General features: G+C 39.7%; 1 protein-coding gene across 1 annotated transcript in view; it reads right to left on the bottom strand.

Annotated features, from left to right (window-relative positions):
* WDR64 (WD repeat domain 64) overlaps positions 1–22,605 on the bottom strand; it is a 71,647-nt gene that overhangs the window by 35,062 nt on the left and 13,980 nt on the right. Inside the window, exons 4-10 of the mRNA XM_058171226.1 lie at positions 21,953–22,056; positions 20,856–20,885; positions 19,685–19,795; positions 17,492–17,709; positions 14,464–14,598; positions 13,695–13,774; positions 8,262–8,401 (exon numbers count right to left, since the gene is read on the bottom strand). Of these exons, the coding sequence (XP_058027209.1) occupies positions 8,262–8,401; positions 13,695–13,774; positions 14,464–14,598; positions 17,492–17,709; positions 19,685–19,795; positions 20,856–20,885; positions 21,953–22,056 (818 nt within the window). The remainder of the gene's footprint in view (positions 1–8,261; positions 8,402–13,694; positions 13,775–14,463; positions 14,599–17,491; positions 17,710–19,684; positions 19,796–20,855; positions 20,886–21,952; positions 22,057–22,605) is intronic.

Below are 22,605 nucleotides of genomic sequence, written 5' to 3' on the forward strand. Positions count from 1 at the left end.
CCATACCTGGTCTTCAGTCTAGAAACCATGCTGATCACTGTATTCACAAGGTATAATTAACACTTCTCATAGGGCACTGTGTAAGCCAGTAGCAAATTAATAGATAATAGAAGACATAAATACATTCCTGTCCCCTGAACAACTGTGATTGTATTTTAATAGGACTGTAGTTCTTAAAATGTTTAATGATAAATACAGCTATGTTGTATTTATATCCTTGTGAAATGTCTGGCTTAAAAGCACTTTTATTTGAAAAGGCTGTCTGAAGATCATATACAATTTATTAAATTGCTAATGTTCTGGGGGCTGTTTGATAAAGAGTTAATCTGTTTAGATGCTGAGCTTATGCTGGGAGCCAGATGGCTACCTATTACTGGTGTAGCTTAGTATTAGCACATCTGCCACAACCTACCTCTTTATGGCACTTTTTTCCCAGATCCAGAAAGCAGAGTTGAGATAATGAAATTCATATCAGAATCTAATATGGGAAACATTTTGCATATTGTTGATTTTAAACTGGTCAGCTTCCGAATGCAATTCAAAGCCCTGATTGTCATCTTTAAAGCCCTACAAAGCTGTGAGGGAATTCTGAACATCAAACCATGTCTGAATAGGGTCAGCTCCTTCCAGGTCCTGTCCTTTCATGTCTGCCATCTGACAGGACCTTGGAAGGAGTTGACCACATTCTCGTTCCACAAAGATTCAGTTAATTATGTCCTCTTGGGCTTTAGGAAAGCCTTTGACCCACTTATTCCACCTGGCTTAGGAGGAGAGGATGCTGTAACTGACAGTGGGATTGCAAGAAGGCAGCCTAGAACCTTCTGGGATTGAACAGTTTATAAATTAGGAGAGGAATTATTTTCTGAACATCTCAATAACTTCTATCAATTAAGAAAAGAAAAAAGATGTCTGTTTTCTTACCAGTATATAGAAATATAATTTAACTTTATCTGATGGAATAAAACAATAGAAGATTTGGAAAGAACAACTTGAAGCTTGTTTTACAGTACACATGACTCAAAACTTTCTTTTATACATTACATTTTATATCCAGAATAAGAATTTCCTGTAATTTGGCATGAAATAGATTAAGCAGTTTAAATCAATTTAATCAATGTTAAATCAAAGTTAGTAAATTACTGCTTTTTAAATCACTTTTAGCTATATTTCTATAAATTGAAACAAAACAAAACAAGACTATAATATTCTTCTTTTTTCTAAATGAAAAGCTACCATTAAGACCTGAAAGCCTAGCATTCATTATCACCTGTAGAACACAAACACTATGTTTGTCAGGTCTAGATTAGCCTTCAATGAAATTCACTCTGAAGTATATTGTACATATGATTGTCAGGTCAAAATTTTGACTCAGTTCTTTTGAAATTAAGGAGAGGGAGCTTTGGGGCAGCATTTGGCACACTATTATAATAGCAGGAATAGCACCTAGCCAATCTTGGTTTATCTTGGAAAAGTTAAGCATAGGCTGACTTGGAGACTTTGTCTTTATTTTGTATTATTGAAACCCAGACCAATTCAGAAGGCCTTATTATTCCATAAAGTAGCATTTTGTTCTGCAGCATGCTACAGGAAATTTACATAGAAAAACATTCCACAAAGTCAATTTTTTCTACCTTCTACTTGGCTTTCTGTCTTCACTTTGGGATAAAGGTTGCCAGTGACTTTTTCAAATATGAACAATTTTTACCAAGGTTGCTGTGAGCACTGCTGGGAAATGCACATTGCCAGATGCTCAGTGCCAGGCTCTCTATGCATGACTGCATAAATTCAGATACAAGGATAGTTGAAGGTTCCAGTAGATTTGTATGGAACATCTGGAGACGACTATGATAAACTGCCCTTGGGAACTTCTGCAGTATTCACAGCAACAGAACTCACTCTTTTGGTTCTGGAAAAAAACCAGAATTTTCCCCGGAGCCCTACCAGAATCTGAAAAGAGAATCTACCATACATGCTAGGTGAGTGCATGGGATATAAGTCAAGGAAGAGCTTTTTATTTTTAAAAGGCACGCTCAAAGAAGTATGATAAAGTACATTAGTATATAGCTAAGTCATCATCATTTTTATGTGAGATTATAAACAATGAGAGAGCCAGTTTGGTGCAGTGGTTAAGGCACCAGGCTAGAAACCAGAAGACCAAGAGTTCTACTCCTGCCTTAGATACAAAGCCAGCTGAGTGATCTTGGGCCAGTCACTCCCTTTCAGCTCTACAAAGCAGGCAATGGTAAACCGCTTCTGAAAAAAAGCGGTCTTGCCAAGAAAACTGCAGGGACTTATCCAGGCAGTCTTTGAGAATTGGACATGACTGAACAGAAGAAAAGGTACTGTTTATTTCTGTCAAATTATCTGGATTTGTAGCTGAATCATTTTAAGTCTTTTGACATAGCAGTCCCTTTGCATACTAATTTAGACATAACTGCCAATGTCTATAAGATTCTTCTTAAGCAGCTCAGATATTCAAAACAAAGCATGAGATCTTGGCTCAGGGGAACTAGTGAGATGTGGGAAAAGAAAATCACATTATTATTTAAATCCTATAATTATATAGTTTTGCTAAGGGCAGAAAACCTTCATTATTCGCTCCAATAATTTCTGAGACCATTATACCAAATGTTCTCAATAAAATACAGTCCAAATTACCACTAAAGCAGGAAGAGGCAATGTAAGACCCTGCAGATGTAGCTTAATTACAACTCCAAGCGTCACTGACAATTGGTTATTCTGACTTGATGCTGGGAATTGCTGCCCAAAAATATGTAGAATCCCTGTGATAAAAATGAAGAGGTTGAAGCTAAACATACATAAATTGAGAACCATTGCCATCTTATAAGCTTGGATATGGAGTGTAAAACAAGTATTACAAGTATTACAAAAAGAACACTGAAATGAAAACAACTTAGGACAGCAATTATTTAATTAAAATAGAAATAGAATCTTTAACCTTATGCATATTTTAATCATAATTTTCATAGTTTGTACATTTGCTCAGCCTTGTAATCAAAGGTCTTTTTAGAGTTAAAAGTTCTTTAAACTATTCAGGACTTGCCAAATGCAAGGGGAATAAATAAATAAATGCAAGGACTCCTCATTTTAACCCTGAGCTACAAACATTCTCCTTTATTGGAGGAAGGATTATTAGGTTTGTTCACGATCTTGAGTCATTTCTAAAAATAATAAAGATGGGATAAAAAAATATAAAATCATGTTTCAGATCTCTTAGAAAACTTTGTTAAACATTTGGTGAATGATAAGAGGAATTGTTCTTAGATTTTCTTAGATAGGAGACATTTGCAACATCCTGTCAATAGTCAGCATCTTGTCCTGTCTTTTAGTTTAAAATTATGACCGAGAGAAATAAATGATGATGTAGAAACAAATGCATAATTATGTACTTCAATGAACGGGAAAGTGGAATTATACTGCATCTATTTCAGATCTGGAGCCTATAAAGAAAAATTAGTATTTTATAATTCATAGCATTAAGCATAGCATAGTGCCAATTGTGGTTCCATTCTTTGTTTGCCCTCATTCTGGATTAGTACCATCTGTTACCATCTTGCCATTCGGAGATGGAACCTCTATTTTGCCGATTCTTAGTCTCAGCTGCTACGCATTATACTTCTTGTGAACTCTTGCGCCTGCGAGGTGCCCCCGCCTCGCAGGAATGGCCCTCCTCACTACCGAGGGCCGGCCTCCATGACGGGTCTTGGGACCCACAGAGGTGGCATGCGAAAAAGAAGAGCTTGTGGGGTTTTTTAGAGAGGGAATTTTTAAGGGGTGGGAGGGTAAGGGCGGGTAATGGGGGTAACCCGTCGGGTAGGGGGCCAGTTCCTGCACATGCTCGCGGCGGTTTTTCTCTATCAGGTTCGGAGGTTATGGGGGAGGAGTGTGTTCCTATCTGTGAGGGTGGTTCTATCGACACGGTAAGTGGGAGAGGCAGGTATGGCGGAAGCGAGGAGTCATATCAAGTTCCGGGAGCGTGCTCGATGTCTGAAAGCGATCACGCTCCGACCCCTTGGACTTCTCCCGTTCCCCGGATGGTCAGGATCCTCAGAGCTTGGGCCTTCGGTTGATGTTGTGCAATGCTCGGTCCGTGGTGAACAAAGCCCCCCTTGTCTGTGATCTTATACAGGGGGGTTCCGCGGACCTTATGGGCATTACGGAGACCTGGTTGGGCACTGAAGGGGGCGTGCCCCTTGTTGAGATGTGCCCGCCGGGTTTCCGTGCATTCCATCAGCCGAGGGCCCAGGGTAGGGGTGGGGGGGTGGCGGTTGTGATTAGAGAGAGTCTAGAGCCGAGGGAGACCACTGTACCTCAGATTGCCGGGTGCGAATCCCTCTTTGTGAGATGGGGTCGTAGGTGTCAGATGGGTTTGCTGATCACGTACCTGGCTCCTTGCTGCGTGACAGCTGCCCTGCCCGAGCTCCTGGAGGTGCTGGCTGGGTGGTAGTTGAGACCCCCAGACTTTTAGTCATGGGGACTTTAACTTGCCATCTTCCGGCTCGCCATCGACGGCAGCTCGGGAGTTCACGGCTTCCATGACGGCCTTGGACCTGACCCAAGTAGTTGATGGCCCTACTCACATTGGGGGTGGCACTCTGGACCTGATTTTTCTCTCTGGTCAGTGGTTGAGAGATCTGGACTTAAAGGAAATAGTCACTGAACCTTTGTCATGGTCAGATCACTCTCTTCTTCGCCTGGACTTTCTGACCGCCATTCACCACCGCAGGGAGACGGAGCCGACACGTTGGTTCCGCCCCAGGCGCCTGATGGACCCGGATGGGTTCCGGACGGAGCTTGGGCCATTTCCTGAGGGTCTGGCTCACGGCTCGGCTGAGGAACTTGTTGCGGCCTGGGAACGGGCCGCGGCGGGGGCCTTAGACCGTGTCGTGCCTTTGCGGCCTCTGACCCGGCGCAGGTCCCAACCGGGCCCTTGGTTCTTCGAGGAGCTGAGGGGATGAAGCGCCGGAGAAGACGCCTAGAGAGTTCCTGGAGGTCTAGCCGTTCGGAAGCTGATCGGACACTAGTGAAGTCCTATACTAGGACTTACCTAGTGGCATTGAGGGAAGCGAGGCGTAGCTACGCCTCCTCCCTCATTGCATCGGCAGATAACCGCCCAGCCGCCCTGTTTCGGGTGACTCGCTCCCTCCTACACCAGGGGGAGCGGGATGACCCGTTGCAGGGACGTGCTGAGGAGTTTAACGGTTATCTATACGATAAAATCGTTCAGCTTCGGGATGGTCTGGACCAAGATTGCGGTGATGCGGGTGAGATGCTCGAGGGTGGTCTTGGCGATATTGTTTGGGATGAGTTTGACCCTGTGGCTCCCGAGGACATGGACAGGTTGTTGGGTAGGCTGAATGCCACCACGTGTTTACTGGACCCATGCCCCTCCTGGCTGGTGCTGGCCACTCAGGAGGTGACACGAGGCTGGCTCCAGGCGACACGACCGCTTCTTTGGTGGAGGGCGTCTTCCGGCCGCCTTGAAAGAGGCGTGGTGAGGCCCTCCTTAAGAAGCCTTCCTGGACCCAGCTGTTTTAGGTAATTATCGTCCGGTCTCCAACCCGCCGCGAAGGTTGTAGAGAGTATGGTGGCATATCAGTTTCCTTGCACCTGGATGAAACTGTCTATCTAGACCCGCTCCAGTCCGGTTTCCAGCCCGGTTACAGCACGGAGACGGCTTTGGTCGCGTTGGTGGATGATCTCTGGAGGGCCAGGGATAGGGGTTGTTCCTCTGCCCTGGTCCTATTAGACCTCTCAGCGGCTTTCGATACCATTGACCATGGTATCCTGCTGCGCCCGGTTGGAGGGATTGGGAGTGGAGGCACCGCTTATCGGTGGTTCTCCTCCTATCTCTCCGACCGGTCGCAGTCAGTGTTGACAGGGGCAGAGGTCGGCCCCAGGCGCCTGATGGACCCGGATGGGTTCCGGACGGAGCTTGGGCCATTTCCTGAGGGTCTGGCTCACGGCTCGGTTGAGGAACTTGTTGCGGCCTGGGAACGGGCCGCGGCGGGGGCCTTAGACCGGGTCCTGCCTTTGCGGCCTCTGACCCGGCGCAGCTCCCAACCGCCCTCTTGGTTCTCCGAGGAGCTGAGGGGCATGAAGCACCCGCGAAGACTCCTAGAGAGCTCCCGGACGTCTAGCCGTTCGAAGCTGATCGACACTAGTGAAGTCCTATACTAGGACTTACCTAGTGGCATTGAGGGAAGCGAGGCGAGCTACGCCTCCTCATTGCATCGGCAGATAACCGCCCAGCCGCCCTGTTTCGGGTGACTCGCTCCCTCCTACACCAGGGGGAGCGGGATGACCCGTTGCAGGGACGTGCTGAGGAGTTTAACGGTTATCTATACGATAAAATCGTTCAGCTTCGGGATGGTCTGGACCAAGATTGCGGTGATGCGGGTGAGATGCTCGAGGGTGGTCTTGGCGATATTGTTTGGGATGAGTTTGACCCTGTGGCTCCCGAGGACATGGACAGGTTGTTGGGTAGGCTGAATGCCACCACGTGTTTACTGGACCCATGCCCCTCCTGGCTGGTGCTGGCCACTCAGGAGGTGACACGAGGCTGGCTCCAGGCGATTACGACCGCTTCTTTGGTGGAGGGCGTCTTCCCGGCCGCCTTGAAAGAGGCAGTGGTGAGGCCCCTCCTTAAGAAGCCTTCCTGACCCGCTGTTTTAGATAATTATCGTCCGGTCTCCAACCTTCGCTTCGCGGCGAAGGTTGTAGAGAATATGGTGGCATATCAGTTTCCCTTGCACCTGGATGAAACTGTCTATCTAGACCCGTTCCAGTCCGGTTTCCAGCCCGGTTACAGCATGGAGATGGCTTTGGTCGCGTTGGTGGATGATCTCTGGAGGGCCAGGGATAGGGGTTGTTCCTCTGCCCTGGTCCTATTAGACCTCTCAGCGGCTTTCGATACCATCGACCATGGTATCCTGCTGCGCGGTTGGAGGGATTGGGAGTGGAGGCACCGCTTATCGGTGGTTCTCCTCCTATCTCTCCGACCGGTCGCAGTCAGTGTTGACAGGGGCAGAGGTCGGCCCGAGGCGCCTCACTTGTGGGTGCCGCAGGGGTCGATCCTCTCGCCTTCTGTTTAACATCTACATGAAGCCGCTGGGTGAGATCATCAGTGGTTTCGTGTGAAGTACCAGCTGTATGCGGATGACACCCAGCTGTACTTTTCACACCGGACCACCCCAACGGTTATCAAGTGCTGTCCCGGTGTCTGGAGGCCGTACGGGTCTGGATGGGGAGAAACAGGCTCAAGCTCAATCCCGCCAAGACAGAGTGGCTGTGGATGCCGGCATCCCGGTACAGTCAGCTAAATCCGCGGCTGACCATCGGTGGCGAGTCATTGGCCCCGATGGGGAGGGGCCGCAACTTAGGCGTCCTCCTGGATGAGCGGCTGTCCCTAGAAGATCATTTGACGGCCGTCTCCAGGAGAGCGTTCTACCAGGTTCGCCTGGTACGCCAGTTGCGCCCCTTTCTGGACCGGGATGCCCTATGCACGGTCACTCACGCACTCGTGACGTCTCGCCTGGATTACTGCAATGCTCTCTACATGGGGCTCCCCTTGAAGGGCATCCGGAGGCTGCAGTTAGTCCAGAATGCGGCTGCGCGGGTGATAGATGGAGCCCCTCGTGGCTCCCGCATAACACCCATCCTGCGCAGACTGCACTGGCTACCTGTGGCCTTCCGGGTGCGCTTCAAGGTTTTGGTGACCACCTTTAAAGCGCTCCATGGCATTGGGCCGGGTTATTTACGGGACCGCCTACTGCTACCGAATACCTCTCACCGACCCGTGCGCTCTCATAGAGAGGGTCTCCTCAGGGTGCCGTCAGCGAGGCAATGTCGTCTGGCGACGCCCAGGGGAAGGGCCTTCTCTGTGGGGGCTCCCACCCTCTGGAACGAACTACCCCCCGGACTTCGTCAGCTTCCGGACCTTCGGACCTTCCGCCGCGGGCTTAAAACATACTTATTTAATTGTGCAGGACTGAGCTAGATTTTAAATTTATGGGTTTTAATTGGGTTTTATTTTTATATTTTAATTAACGGGCTTTTAGAATAAGTTTTTTAATTGCTTTTATATTGTATTTATGTGTTTTTAAGTGCCTGTGAACCGCCCTGAGTCCTTCGGGAGATAGGGCGGTATATAAATATGATTAAATAAATAAATTAATTAATTAAAAAGATCACTTTTTGCTGAGCACATGGTTTTCACTAAGTCGAAGGTAATTCCATACCTTTGCAGTAGAAAGACTGATAATGTGTTGATCCTTTTCATTGGTGACAATCTCTGTGATACTAAATAAATGTCCCATCAATTTCCCCACTGGTTTGGTGTTGATATTTGGATGCCATAAGCGAAGAATTTTATCTTGTCCTGGAATTAAATAGATCATTGATTTTGTTATTTTATTTATAGAAAGCAGTATCTCCCAGATGTCCTCCAGATGTGGAAGGCTTCACTCCCAAATTCCCGGTCAACATGACTGAAGACCAATAAATCTCTACCATCTATGGTGGACGTGTCCAGTGGCAAAAAAACCCACGGGCAAATATTTAAAATGGCTAGAAAAAAATAACAGAACAACCAGTTGAAAGCAAACCGGAAACATTTTTATTAGGAATTTTTACAAGAACATATACCAAATAAATAAAATATTTGATTCTACATATTATAACGGCTGCACAAATAACTTATGCACAAAACTGGAAACAGGAAGAGATATCAACAGATGAAGAAGTAACAGGGAAAGTTTTAGAATCCAAATGGACAAGTTAACAAAAGAAATAAAAGAGAAAGAAGAGACAGATTATTATACAATCTGGAAGAAATGGTATGAATGGCTTGAGTCTACAAATAAAGGAGAAAAATAAAGGGGAGAAATTAGAAGGTACAGAATGTATTAGGAATGTATAATATGTAAATAATAAATATATAAGAAGCTAGAAAAGTAAAGCTATTAATATTAGATAATTTAATGTAAATAAAGAAAAGAGGATAAGAAAGAAAATAAAATAACAAATGTGATATGAGGGGAAAGGTATAAAACCGAGAGAAGACCACTAAGAAACGCTGTTTAGAAATAGGAAATATTTATATGTTATACGTTGTGTGTCTGTCAGATTGTGTAAAATAAAATAATAATAATAATAATAAAATAAATCTGAAAAGCATCAGACTAGATCACCCAGAAAGACCTACAAGTAGAACTAGACCAGCCAGGAAGAAAATACAATGTTTTAATAATTCATGACTAGTATATATATATATTGACTGTTTCATAAGACTAACCAAGCCAACAATGAAATGAATTCTTGTTTATTCTGTCTATATACTGTATTGAACCAATATGTAACTATTTTCAGATCTAATTAGAAAACTAGAAAAGGTTTGCTATGATCAGTTTGAGTTACCATCTATGTGTGATGTACAGTACACAACTGCCATAGCAGAGCATTCTAAAATAAGGACACTCTGGTGAGTTGTTTTACCCTATATACTTTACCAAAAATAAATTGTTTTCTCTTTCTGATCCTCAAATGTGAAATGTTGGGGGTGGGTTGGTTTTTGTTTTGCCTCTCAAACTCTAGAACAATATTTTTAATCTATTATAGTGGTTTGTAACCCATCATTCCAGGGTTCTTGTAATGTGGCTTGTTCAGCATTCTGTGAAAAAGCAAACTATGATTTAATAGCAATAGCACTTAGACTGCTTCATATTGCTTTACAGCCCTCTCTTAAGCGATTTACTTACCTAGGTCCTCATTTTACCAACCTCGAAAGGATGGAAGGCTGAACAAATATTGAGCCAGTGAGACGTGAACTGCTGAACTTCTGGCAGCTGGCAGTCAACTAGCCTACAGAACTGCATTCTAACTACTGCAACACCATTATTTTCTTATTATGTAATTTAAAGCCCATATTCCTATCCTATCTGGTTAAGGTGGCAAACAGCCAAAAATACAAATGATAAAAAACAAATTTAAAATAACAAAATTAAAAACAGAGGTAAAATTAAAATATCATTAAGATGAGTTCAATTAACATTTGAAATGTGCTAATTCCTGTCAGCAACCATAATCTTGCTGTCAGTCCACCAAACAATTTAATATATCTTAAAGGGGTTTTGGAGGTGAGTTTTTTTTTCATAGATGTTATTCTTTTCCTGAAAGAAGAGCAGGAAGCCTCATTTCTTATTCCACTCCAGACAATAAAAAGTTTCTGGACTGATTGGATCAGTCCTTCAATCCTTCAATCATATTCTTTGCCAATCCACACACAGTGGCACAGCAGCATAGCTGTGTTGGAGCTACAAATGGTAATATATCCAGCTCCCTAATAGCCCGGCCCCATTACACAGCAGAAAGTAGCCTAGGTAGGCAGATGGTACTACTGGTCTATTACTCTCCAATTTCAAATAGAAGCTTGATCATTGGGAGAATGGGATGCTCATCAGGTCTCCAGAAACCACCACAGTATTTCATAAGGTTCTATGTGTTACACAGTGTATTGATCAGGAAGTTTGCCATACCTGTACCTATTTCACTTGTTAGGACTGTGGTCCATTTAAGTTAGCAGCTTTGGCAGCAAGGCAGAAGTAGCCTTGTACTGCTTTAAAGGAACTTATTGTCCTATTGTTCATTATAGGTACAGGTTGAGTTGAATAGGAAGGAGGGAGAGTGGCTAACCAAGCACTTGAATTGTTTACTTGCATTTCAACAGGAAGATTGTATGAAATTCATTACTGAATTCCATTTTTTAAAAATAAATGGGATTCTCATCCCTCTCTAAAACTTAGGGGAGAAAGCATAAACATCTGGTGTGCATTACTATCTAGCCACTGATACCCTAAGATCCAAAACATATTAAACATGGCCCCAGTCACCAAATGGATGCCCATCTGATTCATACACTTAATGCATATGTTTAATGTTGTCTTCTTCCCTAATAGGATATCCATTGGCCATATTATCTCTGTATTATTTCTGGAGAGCATCTAGATTGGGGACATAGTTTTAGTATGGAAAAAAAATAAGAAGCAATTGCACAATCCCTTGCATTTTTCAAGGAGCAATGTGTGTCATAGAATTATCTCAGAGATATCAATGCTACTCTGAATGGGGGCTTGATGTGACACAGAAGACTACATAATAGCTTTGAAGGCAACCAAACTTCCTAAGTATTAATTGTATTAATTACTTTAAGAATTTGTTAACATGAATGAGAACAAATGCACTATTTGTCTATCCCTTGCCACTCCTCCTAATTTTTCTGGGCATGATGACTAGATTAGAAGACACTTCACGTTTTCAACTGGAAAAAACCCCATTAAGTTACAAAGACACTCATTTTTAGAAAGTTGTTTTCAAAAAAACTTGAATAGGACAACAATTTTTCAGAGCTGCAAAACTGCCACAGAATACATTTTTGAACAATTTATACTAAACATTCCACGAATTCTCAGTTGCTTTGTGCATCATATAGGGCTCTTATAGCTTTCCGAAACCAAAATTCATGCAAATTGTTTCATACTTTCTCATACATTTTCTATTGATCAACAAATGTCACATTTTCCTCACATCCATTCATTTCTCAGGGACTTATATCAGCGGTCCCCAATATTTTTGGCTTGACAGACCAGCAGGGGGAAGAGGGGATGGTTCCATGCCCATGGCAGGCACACATGCCCACTGTTGGTGGAAGTGGAGCTGTGTGAATGTGTGTGCTCACCTACCTCTTGCATGTCCCAGTTCCGAACAGGGCTTGGCCTAGTAGTGGGCTGCGGCCTAGAGGTTGTGGACCTGTGGTCTATATAACTCTAGCCCAGCCTAAAGTTGTAATTTATTTACAAATTCTACTCATTGTCATTCCTCACACCCTTACAGTCAAAATTCGGCCAAATGCATTCCTGGTACAGTTAAGAAATTACTCTGCCTCTAATCTTTGTATTCACTCTTGCTATCTTTCCCTTTATATAGGGAAAAAATAAAATTTTTCCAATCAAAAGGCACATATACATAGTCACCAATAACTAACAATAACAAACTACACCCAAATTTTAACATTTCTCCCCCATCTCTGCCTGTAGCCTGACCATTTTTCAACATTTTGACAGAATTAACTCTTTTTTCATTAGTTTTTTTTCCAGGTACTAACATTTACAGAATTTCTTTCAATTCTACTCTTTGAACTAGTACAATCATCCCCATAAAATTTTTAAAATATTTTTTCTGACACGCCTTTCCTCCAATTCCATTCCAATGATGGATATGGATGCTATGCTATCAATTGTCCTATGCAGAACTAATTTTGTAAATCTTTGAAGCTAGTTTTGCTTGTTTTAATATCTTACACAGACAGAGGCCAGGTTGGTGGAACAGAATTAATGATTTTAAGAAAAATACTAGTTATGTGCAAAGTGACTTGTTGCAAAGTAATAGCAATAGCACTTAGACTTATATAGTGCTGTACAGCCCTCTCTAAACAGTTACAGAGTCAGCATATTTTTCTCAACAATCTAGATCCTCATTTTACCGACCTTGGAAGGCTGAGTCAACCTTGAGCTGGAAGATATGAACTGTCAAGCTGCTGGCAGCTGGCAGTCAGTAGAAATAGGCTGCCGAACTATATTCTAACCACTGCGCCGCAACAGCGCAAAGAGGGAACATCTGCCTGTAGAATGGGGTGATATATCTGTAACAAATAGATATATATCCCTAAGGAATAGTGACTGTGTATTCTAAATGTGTCAGTTAACTATTAAGCTAATGGCTTAATTAAAACACAGAGACTTGGAGACTTTCTAAGGTAGAGCAATTGCTCACATTGAGCCACACTTGCCTCCTGGCTTTTTTCTTTTTCCCTTGCCCCAATAAATGCATTTATTCAATATTATACTTGATTGTAATCAAAAGACTAAGGGGCTAGCATACATTTATTCAGACCTACTAGGTCCCTTCCAACTCTGTTATTCTGTTAAAGACTGAGCTTAACTTAACTTAATTTAATTTAATTAATTTAATTAATCGTTTCATAGTTCCCATCACCAATCTCTTTCCACTTATGACTGTATGACTATAACTTGTTGCTGGCAATCCTTATGATTTATATTGATATATTATCATCAATTGTGTTGTAAATGTTGTACCTTGATGAACGTATCTTTTCTTTTATGTACACTGAGAGCATATGCACCAAGACAAATTCCTTGTGTGTCCAATCACACTTGGCCAATAAAATTCTATTCTATTCTATTCTATTCTAACCTTTCTTTCCTTCAGAGTTTCCTAAGAATGTCTCAAACCTCCTCCCCTCCCCAGGAGCCAAAGTGTTATTTACCCCACTGGACAAAACCTCAAGTTTGGTTACATCTGTTAAATGAAAAAAATGGTCCTAGTGTTCCTACCTAATACCTAGTTTGGTTCTGCATTACAGTCCTGGATTGATACTGCCCCAGATATCTTTGGAACTCCCACCTTGGTGATGTTCTGGAAAATTTTAAATCTTTAGCTCTTCTCCCAAGTCTTAGGACAGAGTGCTTTTGGAGCCCTGTACTGATTTTGATTCTCTTACAAATAGGAAGACTTACCTGTACTAAATGAATATTTTTCAGAAGCAAGAAGCATTCAAGATAATTACAAAGACTTTGAGATGAATGCAGTTTACTTACCTCCTGTAACAACGATATTGGCTTTTACACAATACGTGAAAGTATTAACACCCCTCGGTATCGAAAATTCCCTGACGGGTCTGTAATTGTAACAAGATATTTGATCATACAAACACCTGCATATCAGTGATTTTTCCCAAATCCATAGTTATATGATGGTAGTCCTGGGAAACTGATTTCAGAATTTAAGTCTATATAAAACTTTATGCTAGGACTCAAATTTCTATCAGAGACGCAACCAACAGCATCACTTGTATGATATTTCAAAAAAAAATAGAATAGAATAGAATTTTTTATTGGCCAAGTGTGATTGGACACACAAGGAATTTGTCTTGGTGCATATGCTCTCATGTACATAAAACAAAAGATACCTTCATCAAGGTACAACACTTACAACACTTAATGATAGGCATAGGGTACAAATTTAACACTTAATGATACAACATTTAATGATAGTCATAGGCCACAAATAAGCAATCAGGAAATAATCAATATCAGTATAAATCGTAAGGATACAAAAAGTCACTGAAGGTAACAGTTTTCAATATTACCAGAAACACAAGCAAAATTATAGTGAGCAGAAAGGAAGTAATCCATGGATGTTTGTATTTTTTAAATCAAATCAGAACCAATTGTAAACACTACTTGGTAAAATGATCAGTTTATATGAACAATCTCTTTGTTGGGTTTTGGATAACTAAAATTCATATTTTCAATAGTCTACTGTTTGTGTTGGGTGCCTTATAAAAACACGAACAAACAAACTTACAAATTGTCTTCAAGTCTTTTCAGGTCATCCAAAACCAACGAATGAATGCTATCCAATGAACAGGATCCAAAACAATTCAAAGCTTGAATGTATTTTACTTTTATAACCCAGTCATCATGCAGTTTACGTTTAATGCTAGAGGAGATAAAACGAAACATTAATTTAAAAGGCACATCTGGTTATATATATCTAAAAATAAGTTTAATGTTGCTGCACTGGTCCTCAAGGGGCTTAGTTTTAAGACTCAACCACCTTAGTAACCTTCCTCTGAACAAATTCCAATTTGTCACTGTGCTTTTTGAAATGTGATGTCCAAGACTGACACAATATTCCAAGTGTGGCTTGACCACGGCAGAGTAAAATGGAACATTTACTTTCTGGATCCAGTATTTGACTTGGACCTAGCATTTGCTTTTTTGCAACTACATTACACTGCTGTGATGGTCAACAAAGTCATCAAGACCTTTTTATATGTACTATGCCAAAAGTTATAATGTCTCTTCAACTTCTCTCATCCCAGTCATTGAAAAAAAAATTCAAAAATTCTCAATGAATTCTGAATTCATTTTTCCATCCACGCTAAAGTGGAGCCATTAACATTATTTGGGTCAGTCAACTGTGAATCTATTGCTGTGTGCACAAACAGAAAACGTAACTTTGGTAGTAGAGCTCAAGGGAAAAGATATATATTGATATCAGTATAGATATAGATATATTGCTCTGTCTTCTTTTCTTTTCTTGTTTCAGTTCAGATTAGTTTCAACCCAGGGGGAAAAGAGAACTTCTGGGAGCTTGTGTCTATAACAGGAAAGTAGGGAGGATTTATGTGTAAGTGTTGTAGGGGAAATGAATAAGAAAGCAATATGGGCAGCAAGAGAAGCAAAATTGTCTTCCTACCTGAAGAGGAACCAGCCAGGTACATTTGCTAAAAGTGAAAATGTCAACTCGCAAAGTATCCTCGGCCTGCTCTCGAGTTGCCATTAGGTCAGTGGGGATGGGAAACCAGTGAAACTGCACAGGAGCCAAAGACAGATGCACATTCCATGCTTATCTCTTGCAAGGCTGTATCCCAGGGTTACCTGCAGCAGCCAGAGGGAAGTGACCTCTACAACCCACGAAATTGCTCCGTTGGTGAATGTGATTGATGACACACCCTGGGGGGAGGGGGAAACAGGGTCATAATTGGAGCGTAAATTATGTAGAGCCAGAGCTGGCTTCACTTGGGAATGTGCCGACATGAAGCTCCTAGTAAATAACTGGATATCTTTTGAAGCTTGGTTCGAAACTCATGATTTAGTTAGGGCATCCCTTGGAACCCTAACAGGAAAGTAGGGAGGATTTATGTGTAATTGTTCTAGGGAAAATGAATAAGAAAGCAATATGGACAGCAAGAGAAGCAAAATTGTCTTCCTGCCTGAAGAGGACCCGGCCAGGTACATTTGCTAAAAGTGCAAATTTATTTCTTTTTTTGGAGGAGAAAGCAAAGGAATGCTCAGAGTAGAGAAGAAGCTGTTAGATAAGGCATCTGAAATTATCCAGAAGGGATAGAGAAGCGGGGGAAAAAACATTTAGCAAAGGTAGACACATAGAAGCCTCTGATCAAAACAGCAAGAGTATCAGGAGGTACAATGGAACTCAGAAACCGGTATAAGGTATTCCTCTAGAATACAATTAAGAGCCAACATGTTCCACTGAAGACTTTGTTGAGATCCAAGAATACCCTATCTAAGGCATTCTCTGGTTTATTAAGCTAGTAACTCTATATAAAAAAAAGACAATTAGTTTAGCATGATTGATTGGCAACAATCCTGTGCTGGCTTTTGTTAATTTTAGGAAATGCTCAAAAATATGCTACTTGATCATCTGTTTAGAAGACCTCACCCACTATAGAAATCAAGCAAACAGGTTGGTGTTTCCAGGTCCTCCTCATCCTCTCAAAATTCTTTCTCTCCTTTATTCATACCCAAACACAAGATTTCTATATTTCAGTTCCTAAATTTTTCCACATGTATATCTTTTTTTTCTTTACATGCAACAGCCCAACCTTTCTACTGGAACTGTTTCTTTTGAATGAACTTTTCTCCTTCTATAGTTATGAGGCAATTGTATCGTCTCAACAAATTTCAGTGAAGCCTATTATTCTTTTAAATTTTATCTGAGATGTTAGACAGTGGAAATGGTGATGCTATATAGCATCATTTTTCTTCTTTACTGGCCATTTTAAATTACATTTCTATTAAACGTGCTATGCCATATTTATAGATGTGTTCCCACAACTCACTGTAGGCAGTATTAGCTAAATATTCTTTATAGCATCTTCATGAATATGTTTTCTTGTTCCCCTCTTTTTACATGGAAAAAGTCCTGCAGTGTGTATTATTTAATCATTCTTCTAATAGTGCAGGATTTAAGCTATGGAATTTATTGCCACTAAAGTTGAGATTTCCTGTCAATTTAGGGAATTTAAATGCGAACTAAACAAATACTTGGGAAATAGGGCTATCATAACGGTTTATATTGCCTCAACGTCATAAAAGCAGCATCCTTAATTTCCAGTTGCTTGAGAGAAATAATAAAAAAGAGTCATGTCTATTTTCTGAACTTCTCAGATGTGCTGAACGTTTGGTCAGATCTAGAATGACTCTTATATTCTACATTTTATTTATTTCAGGGGGGGGGAAATCCTCATACCAATTACAAGAGTTGGAATACTTAGCTGTGATGGCTGAAGGTCATATACAATAATATTAAATTTAGGTTATGGAATTGAATCTTTACAAGAAAAAAATAAGAAAACTGAAAATCACAAGGAAGAAGAATAGAATACTTAGAAATAGTGATGCTGACTAATTGAAACCCTCACTATAAGCACATTAAAATTAAATATTTGAAGTAGAAAATTTATTCTGAAAATTCTAACTTAATAGTCTACGCAGTATGCATTAGGCTTTCAGAACCTCGTTTTAAAAATTATAATTTTTAAATGAGAAATTTCAAAAATAAGAATTTTCAGAGACAACGAACTCACCTTTTGAATTTCTTAGAATCTACTATCAACATGTGCAGCTTCTTTTTAGATTTAGTTTGTTTTAGACCAAAATCGTCACTGGTAAGTGTAAACAAAGTAACAAATCCACCATCATCCCCCAGCAAGATGTCATCCTTCACTAGAAGTTCTGATGGGTGAGGAATGGCAGAAACAGAGAGGAGACAATGTTCCATGGGTTTGATTATACAGCAGTTATCCTACAAAAACAAGCAATTGTTCATTATATGCTTTAGCATTTATCTTATTAGTTGACTGAAAACAGTAATTGGTTTCAGAACTTTGCTTAAAGACTTTAGAAGAAATTTCATACAATTCTCTTGACTCAGTTTAAATCCTTATAAACTCTTGACTCAGTTTTTATTAAACCCTTATTAAACTCTTGACTCAGTTTAAATCCTTACATTGTATTTACTCAAACACTAAGAACCCAAACACTAAGTACATGCTTGATGGACATTACCTTACAGATGATCCCCACCCTATTAAAGACCTTGGAGTTTTCATATCAAATGATCTAAGTGCCAAAGCCCACTGCAACTACATAGCAAAAAAGGCTCAAAGAGTTGTAAACCTAATCTTGCGTAGCTTCTTTTCCAAAAACACTACACTACTAACCAGAGCATATAAAACATTTGCTAGACCAATTCTAGAATACAGCTCGCCTGTCTGGAACTCTCACCACATTTCTGACATCAATACAGTTGAACATGTCCTATGTCATAGGTCGACAAGACCTATGTTTAACTCATAGAATCATCAACTGTAATGTCCTTCCTGTTAAAGACTACTTCAGCTTTAATTGCAATAAAACAAGAGCAACCAATAGATTTAAACTTAATGTTAACTGCTTTAATCTAGCTTGCAGAAAATATGACTTCTGTAACAGAATCATCAGTGCTTGGAACACTTTACCTGACTCTGTGGTCTCTTCCCATAATCCCAAAAGCTTTCACCAAAAACTTTCTACTATTGACCTCACCCCATTCCTAAGAGGACCATAAGGGGTGTGCATAAGAACACAAACGTGCCTACCGTTCCTGTCCTATTGTTTTTCTTTTTTCTTCTTATATATATATATGCTTATACCTCCTTATATTTCCTCATATATATGTTTATATACTATATAATCTTTTGTGTATATATTGTTGTGACAAATAAAATAAATAAAAAAATAAATACTTTGTTCCATTATGGTATCTTCATCCATGTTCATTATTTGTTTTGTGAACGGTGAACATTATATAATTCTCTAAAAGGAGTTCTTATAATTGAAAATACATCTTTGGGGAGAAAGAATGGTTAATATAGAATGATATAAATTTTAAAAATACACTTGGAATAAAGCTACACATATAACAGGAATATATGATGCTAAAAAAAAAATCCTGTCTGTAATAGCTGGACAATATTTTCTTCTGGCTTTTTCTGTATGGATTAAAAATTGAGGTTTTTTGTTTTTTTTAAAAAAAACACAGCTATTTGCTTTTTTATTCTATTATATTTTCATATAGAATATGAGGCCAATCCTAGTCTGAGCTGATAAAACAGAAGATGCAATAAATTCTTTAGGTCCAAAAGAATATTCTAGTGTTCAGTTCTAACTTTGTTCTGGCATGTTTAACACAAGTGCCATAAACAACAACAATTTAGAGCAGTAATAGTAAAATGCGTAATATGATCATATTACAACATTACTGAATCTATACAAAGGAGGTTTTAAAGGGTGGTGGATCATATCTTGGCTCAGAAGCTAAATAAAGTTAGACCTGATTGGTAAGAGTGAGAAGTAAAAAAAGAAATCCCCAGAAGAAAATGGAAAGTCACTGCTATATTGCTACCAAACAGTATTTAGAGTTTAGTTTGGCTTGAAGATAATATTATTCTTACACATAATGGGAAATGGGAAAAATCTCAACTGTGGGGACCGTTTTCAATGTCAACACTGTCCTATAATGCATTTTATAGTTTCCATCTTATATTGAATTTTTAAAGAAATTAATATATTCTGTGAATGTCAAAGGGTTACAATATCAATATCTATCAATATTTCTTTTTGAACTTGAAAGCTTACAGGTGCACCATACAAAGATACTTTTGAATGAATTTGCATTTGCATGTGTTGATTTATTAATGTCCTTATGTTTACTACATACACATCCCTAAGAGTCATACCAGGGCACTCCCTTGTGTTTTATAATCCCATATGATGATAGTTCTTTCTGTCACACCAACAGCACGCTTCAGCTGACCAAGGTAGTCACATCCAGTGATCCAGGAACTGTCCTGATGAAAAAGAAATATTGGGAAAATCAACCTCTCTGATTACTGAGCTTTCTGGGCAACAGCCTTAATTATAATTGGTGTTCAAAGAACTTTCAAATTTAATTCATATATAAGAAGAAAGAACTCGCTGCAGCAAATTGTCCCATTCCAATGTCAAGCAGACCTGGAAATGTGGTAAAATAAATAAATAATCCCCTATTGACTATTGTATATTATTTATAGAACCATTTAAAATGTTTATTTGGAAACTTCAATACGATAGGAATATGGTAACCAGGATATGAACCAAAGCTTTCTATTGTAGGAACATGTTATCCCATTTTGTTTTCAAACCCCATCTGAAGTCCTTATTTTGCTAACATTCTAAATCAGCTTCCATCAAGTTTTGTCCATACATCTCCAATGTTTTTAAAACAGTGAATACACTTTGCATCTTTAAAACTTGTTATGGGAACTCTCATAAAATGGCTGCCATGAAAAGTGTTACCCAAAATAGCCTTATACTCAATGGCAAACAAAGGACTTGTTGTACCCACCCAGTATGGTTTTCCTCAGTATACCTTAAGTTATTGTGCTTCAGACAAATACTTTGATTTGAGCATGCTTGCTCACCATATTTTTGAAAGTTAAAATAATGTAATAAAACAAGATCAATCTGGCAATCTGGTGGGCACCAATTAATGTATTGATAGAGTGCTCGCCCCCTTGAGAGTGAGGTTGGGATCAAGTCTTGTAATCCTTTGGGCATATTCTAAATTGGACAAGTTTGGGAGTGATATCAATTATCACAAATAGTCACAGATCAGAAAAATGAGACATTCAGGAACTTCTCTGAGTTTGATTTTTATGACTTCCATCATTTTTTCTGGAAGCTAACTGGATTTTAGAATGAATAATTTAAAGATATTATATGCCGTATCTTATATGAAAAGGACATAATTTGTCTGGAAATGTAAATTTATACAGGAAACTGAGAAATAAAGTATTACTACTCTCATACATTTTAATGAACTAAATGGCTTCATTAGCTGAATCAAATGTGAGAGAAATGCAAACTTACTGGGATGCTGGTGCTTGCTAGTATTCGCATCTGGAAAACCAAGAATAAGACACAGTCAGAAAAAAGTAGAAAGAAAATAATACCCGCTCAAGTAAAATATGGCAGAAATTCTCATTCATTTTCACAATTCACACATGAAGCAAAAATCCCTTTTTTTTTTCTGGCTTTGGGAGATGATTGGATTTACCTGTTTGGATTTGTTGACCATGATTCATATCACACATAGGGGAATCAGGCATTATGGTTTCTTTAGCTAACTCTGGTTACAACAAAATAATATGCAAAGGATTTTACTCGCTGATAATATGGCTAGAATGAAGGATTATAGGTCCTGTACCCTTCATGACTATGTTAGAAAGGGATTTTACTAATCTTCGATGCAAATGATGCTTCCAAAAATTTCTTCTTCTATATAAATATTGATGTGTAGAAATCTTGATTCCTTTGTATTTAATCAGCCTATTTTGCTGTAAGGATACATAAATTGCACAGTATTCACTTACTCATTTGTACATACTTAAAGTATAGAAGGCAAAGAGGTCATGAAACTATACCCAATACTAAAAAAATAAAAATAAATCAGACAATTGCTTATTCTCTGATGATATTATTAGAAAGGGGAAGAGGAAAAAGCAGATGAAACAGTGGAGAAGTGATTGACAAATCCTTAGTTTTTTTGTCTATCTACTGTTAATTAATATGTATTCAAATCAGGAGTGGGATCCTATCGGTTGATCAACCAGTTCGCTGAGCACACAGTTCAAATATAAGGACAATGCCTTTCACAATTCTTTAAGCATCTGTCCACATTAGACAGAATTTTAATTCTGGTGGGCCTCTGGTGACTCAGCAGACTAAGTCTGTCTGTTATTAACACAGCTGCTTGCAATTACTGCAGGTTCAAGTCCCACCAGGCCCAAGGTTGACTCAGCCTTCCATCCTTTATAAGGTAGGTAAAATGAGGACCCAGATTGTTGGGGGCAATAAAAGTTGACTTTGTATATAAGACACAGTGTAAGCCGCCCTGAGTCTTCGGAGAAGGGCGGGATATAAATTCAAATAAAAAAAAAATCGATAAAAAAAAATTTCAAAATCACCTGGCCAGAAAAAATAGACATCATTCCTTTCTGAGATGCTGTCAGCAAAAAATCAAGTTGAGATATCTTTACCATGCATCGTATTACATCACTTCTCTTGACTCCTACAAGAAAGATAAACAAAAGATAATTTAAACTAAGAATTACTCAATACATATGACGGCAGGGGGTTAATTAACTTGTTTATTAATTAATTATTTAGTTAACTGATCTAGGAACAATGACACATATTTTGATGACATTCAGGTAAAAATACTAAAATGTGACCAAAATGTTTTGAAAATCATGCTTGGGAATCCAAGTATTTATATTATATTGTACTAATGCAGTATATTGGTATCTAAGCATTTCAGTACATAGCAATAACACTTAGACTTATATACCACTTCACAGTGTTTTACAGCCCTCTCTAAGCAATTGACAGAGTCAGCATATTGCCCCCAATAATCTGGGTTCTCATTTTACCGACCTCAGAAGGATGGAAGGCTGAGTCAACTATGAGCCTGGTGAGATTTGAACTGCCAAATTGCAGTCAGCTGGCAGTCAGCAGAAGTAGCCTGCAGTACTGCATTCTAACCACTGCACCACTGCAGCTCTATAGGAAGGAAGGAAGGAAGGAAGGAAGGAAGGAAGGAAGGAAGGAAGGATGCACC

Source organism: Ahaetulla prasina, chromosome 1 (assembly GCF_028640845.1).
Source record: "Ahaetulla prasina isolate Xishuangbanna chromosome 1, ASM2864084v1, whole genome shotgun sequence".
Lineage (NCBI taxonomy): Eukaryota > Metazoa > Chordata > Lepidosauria > Squamata > Colubridae > Ahaetulla > Ahaetulla prasina.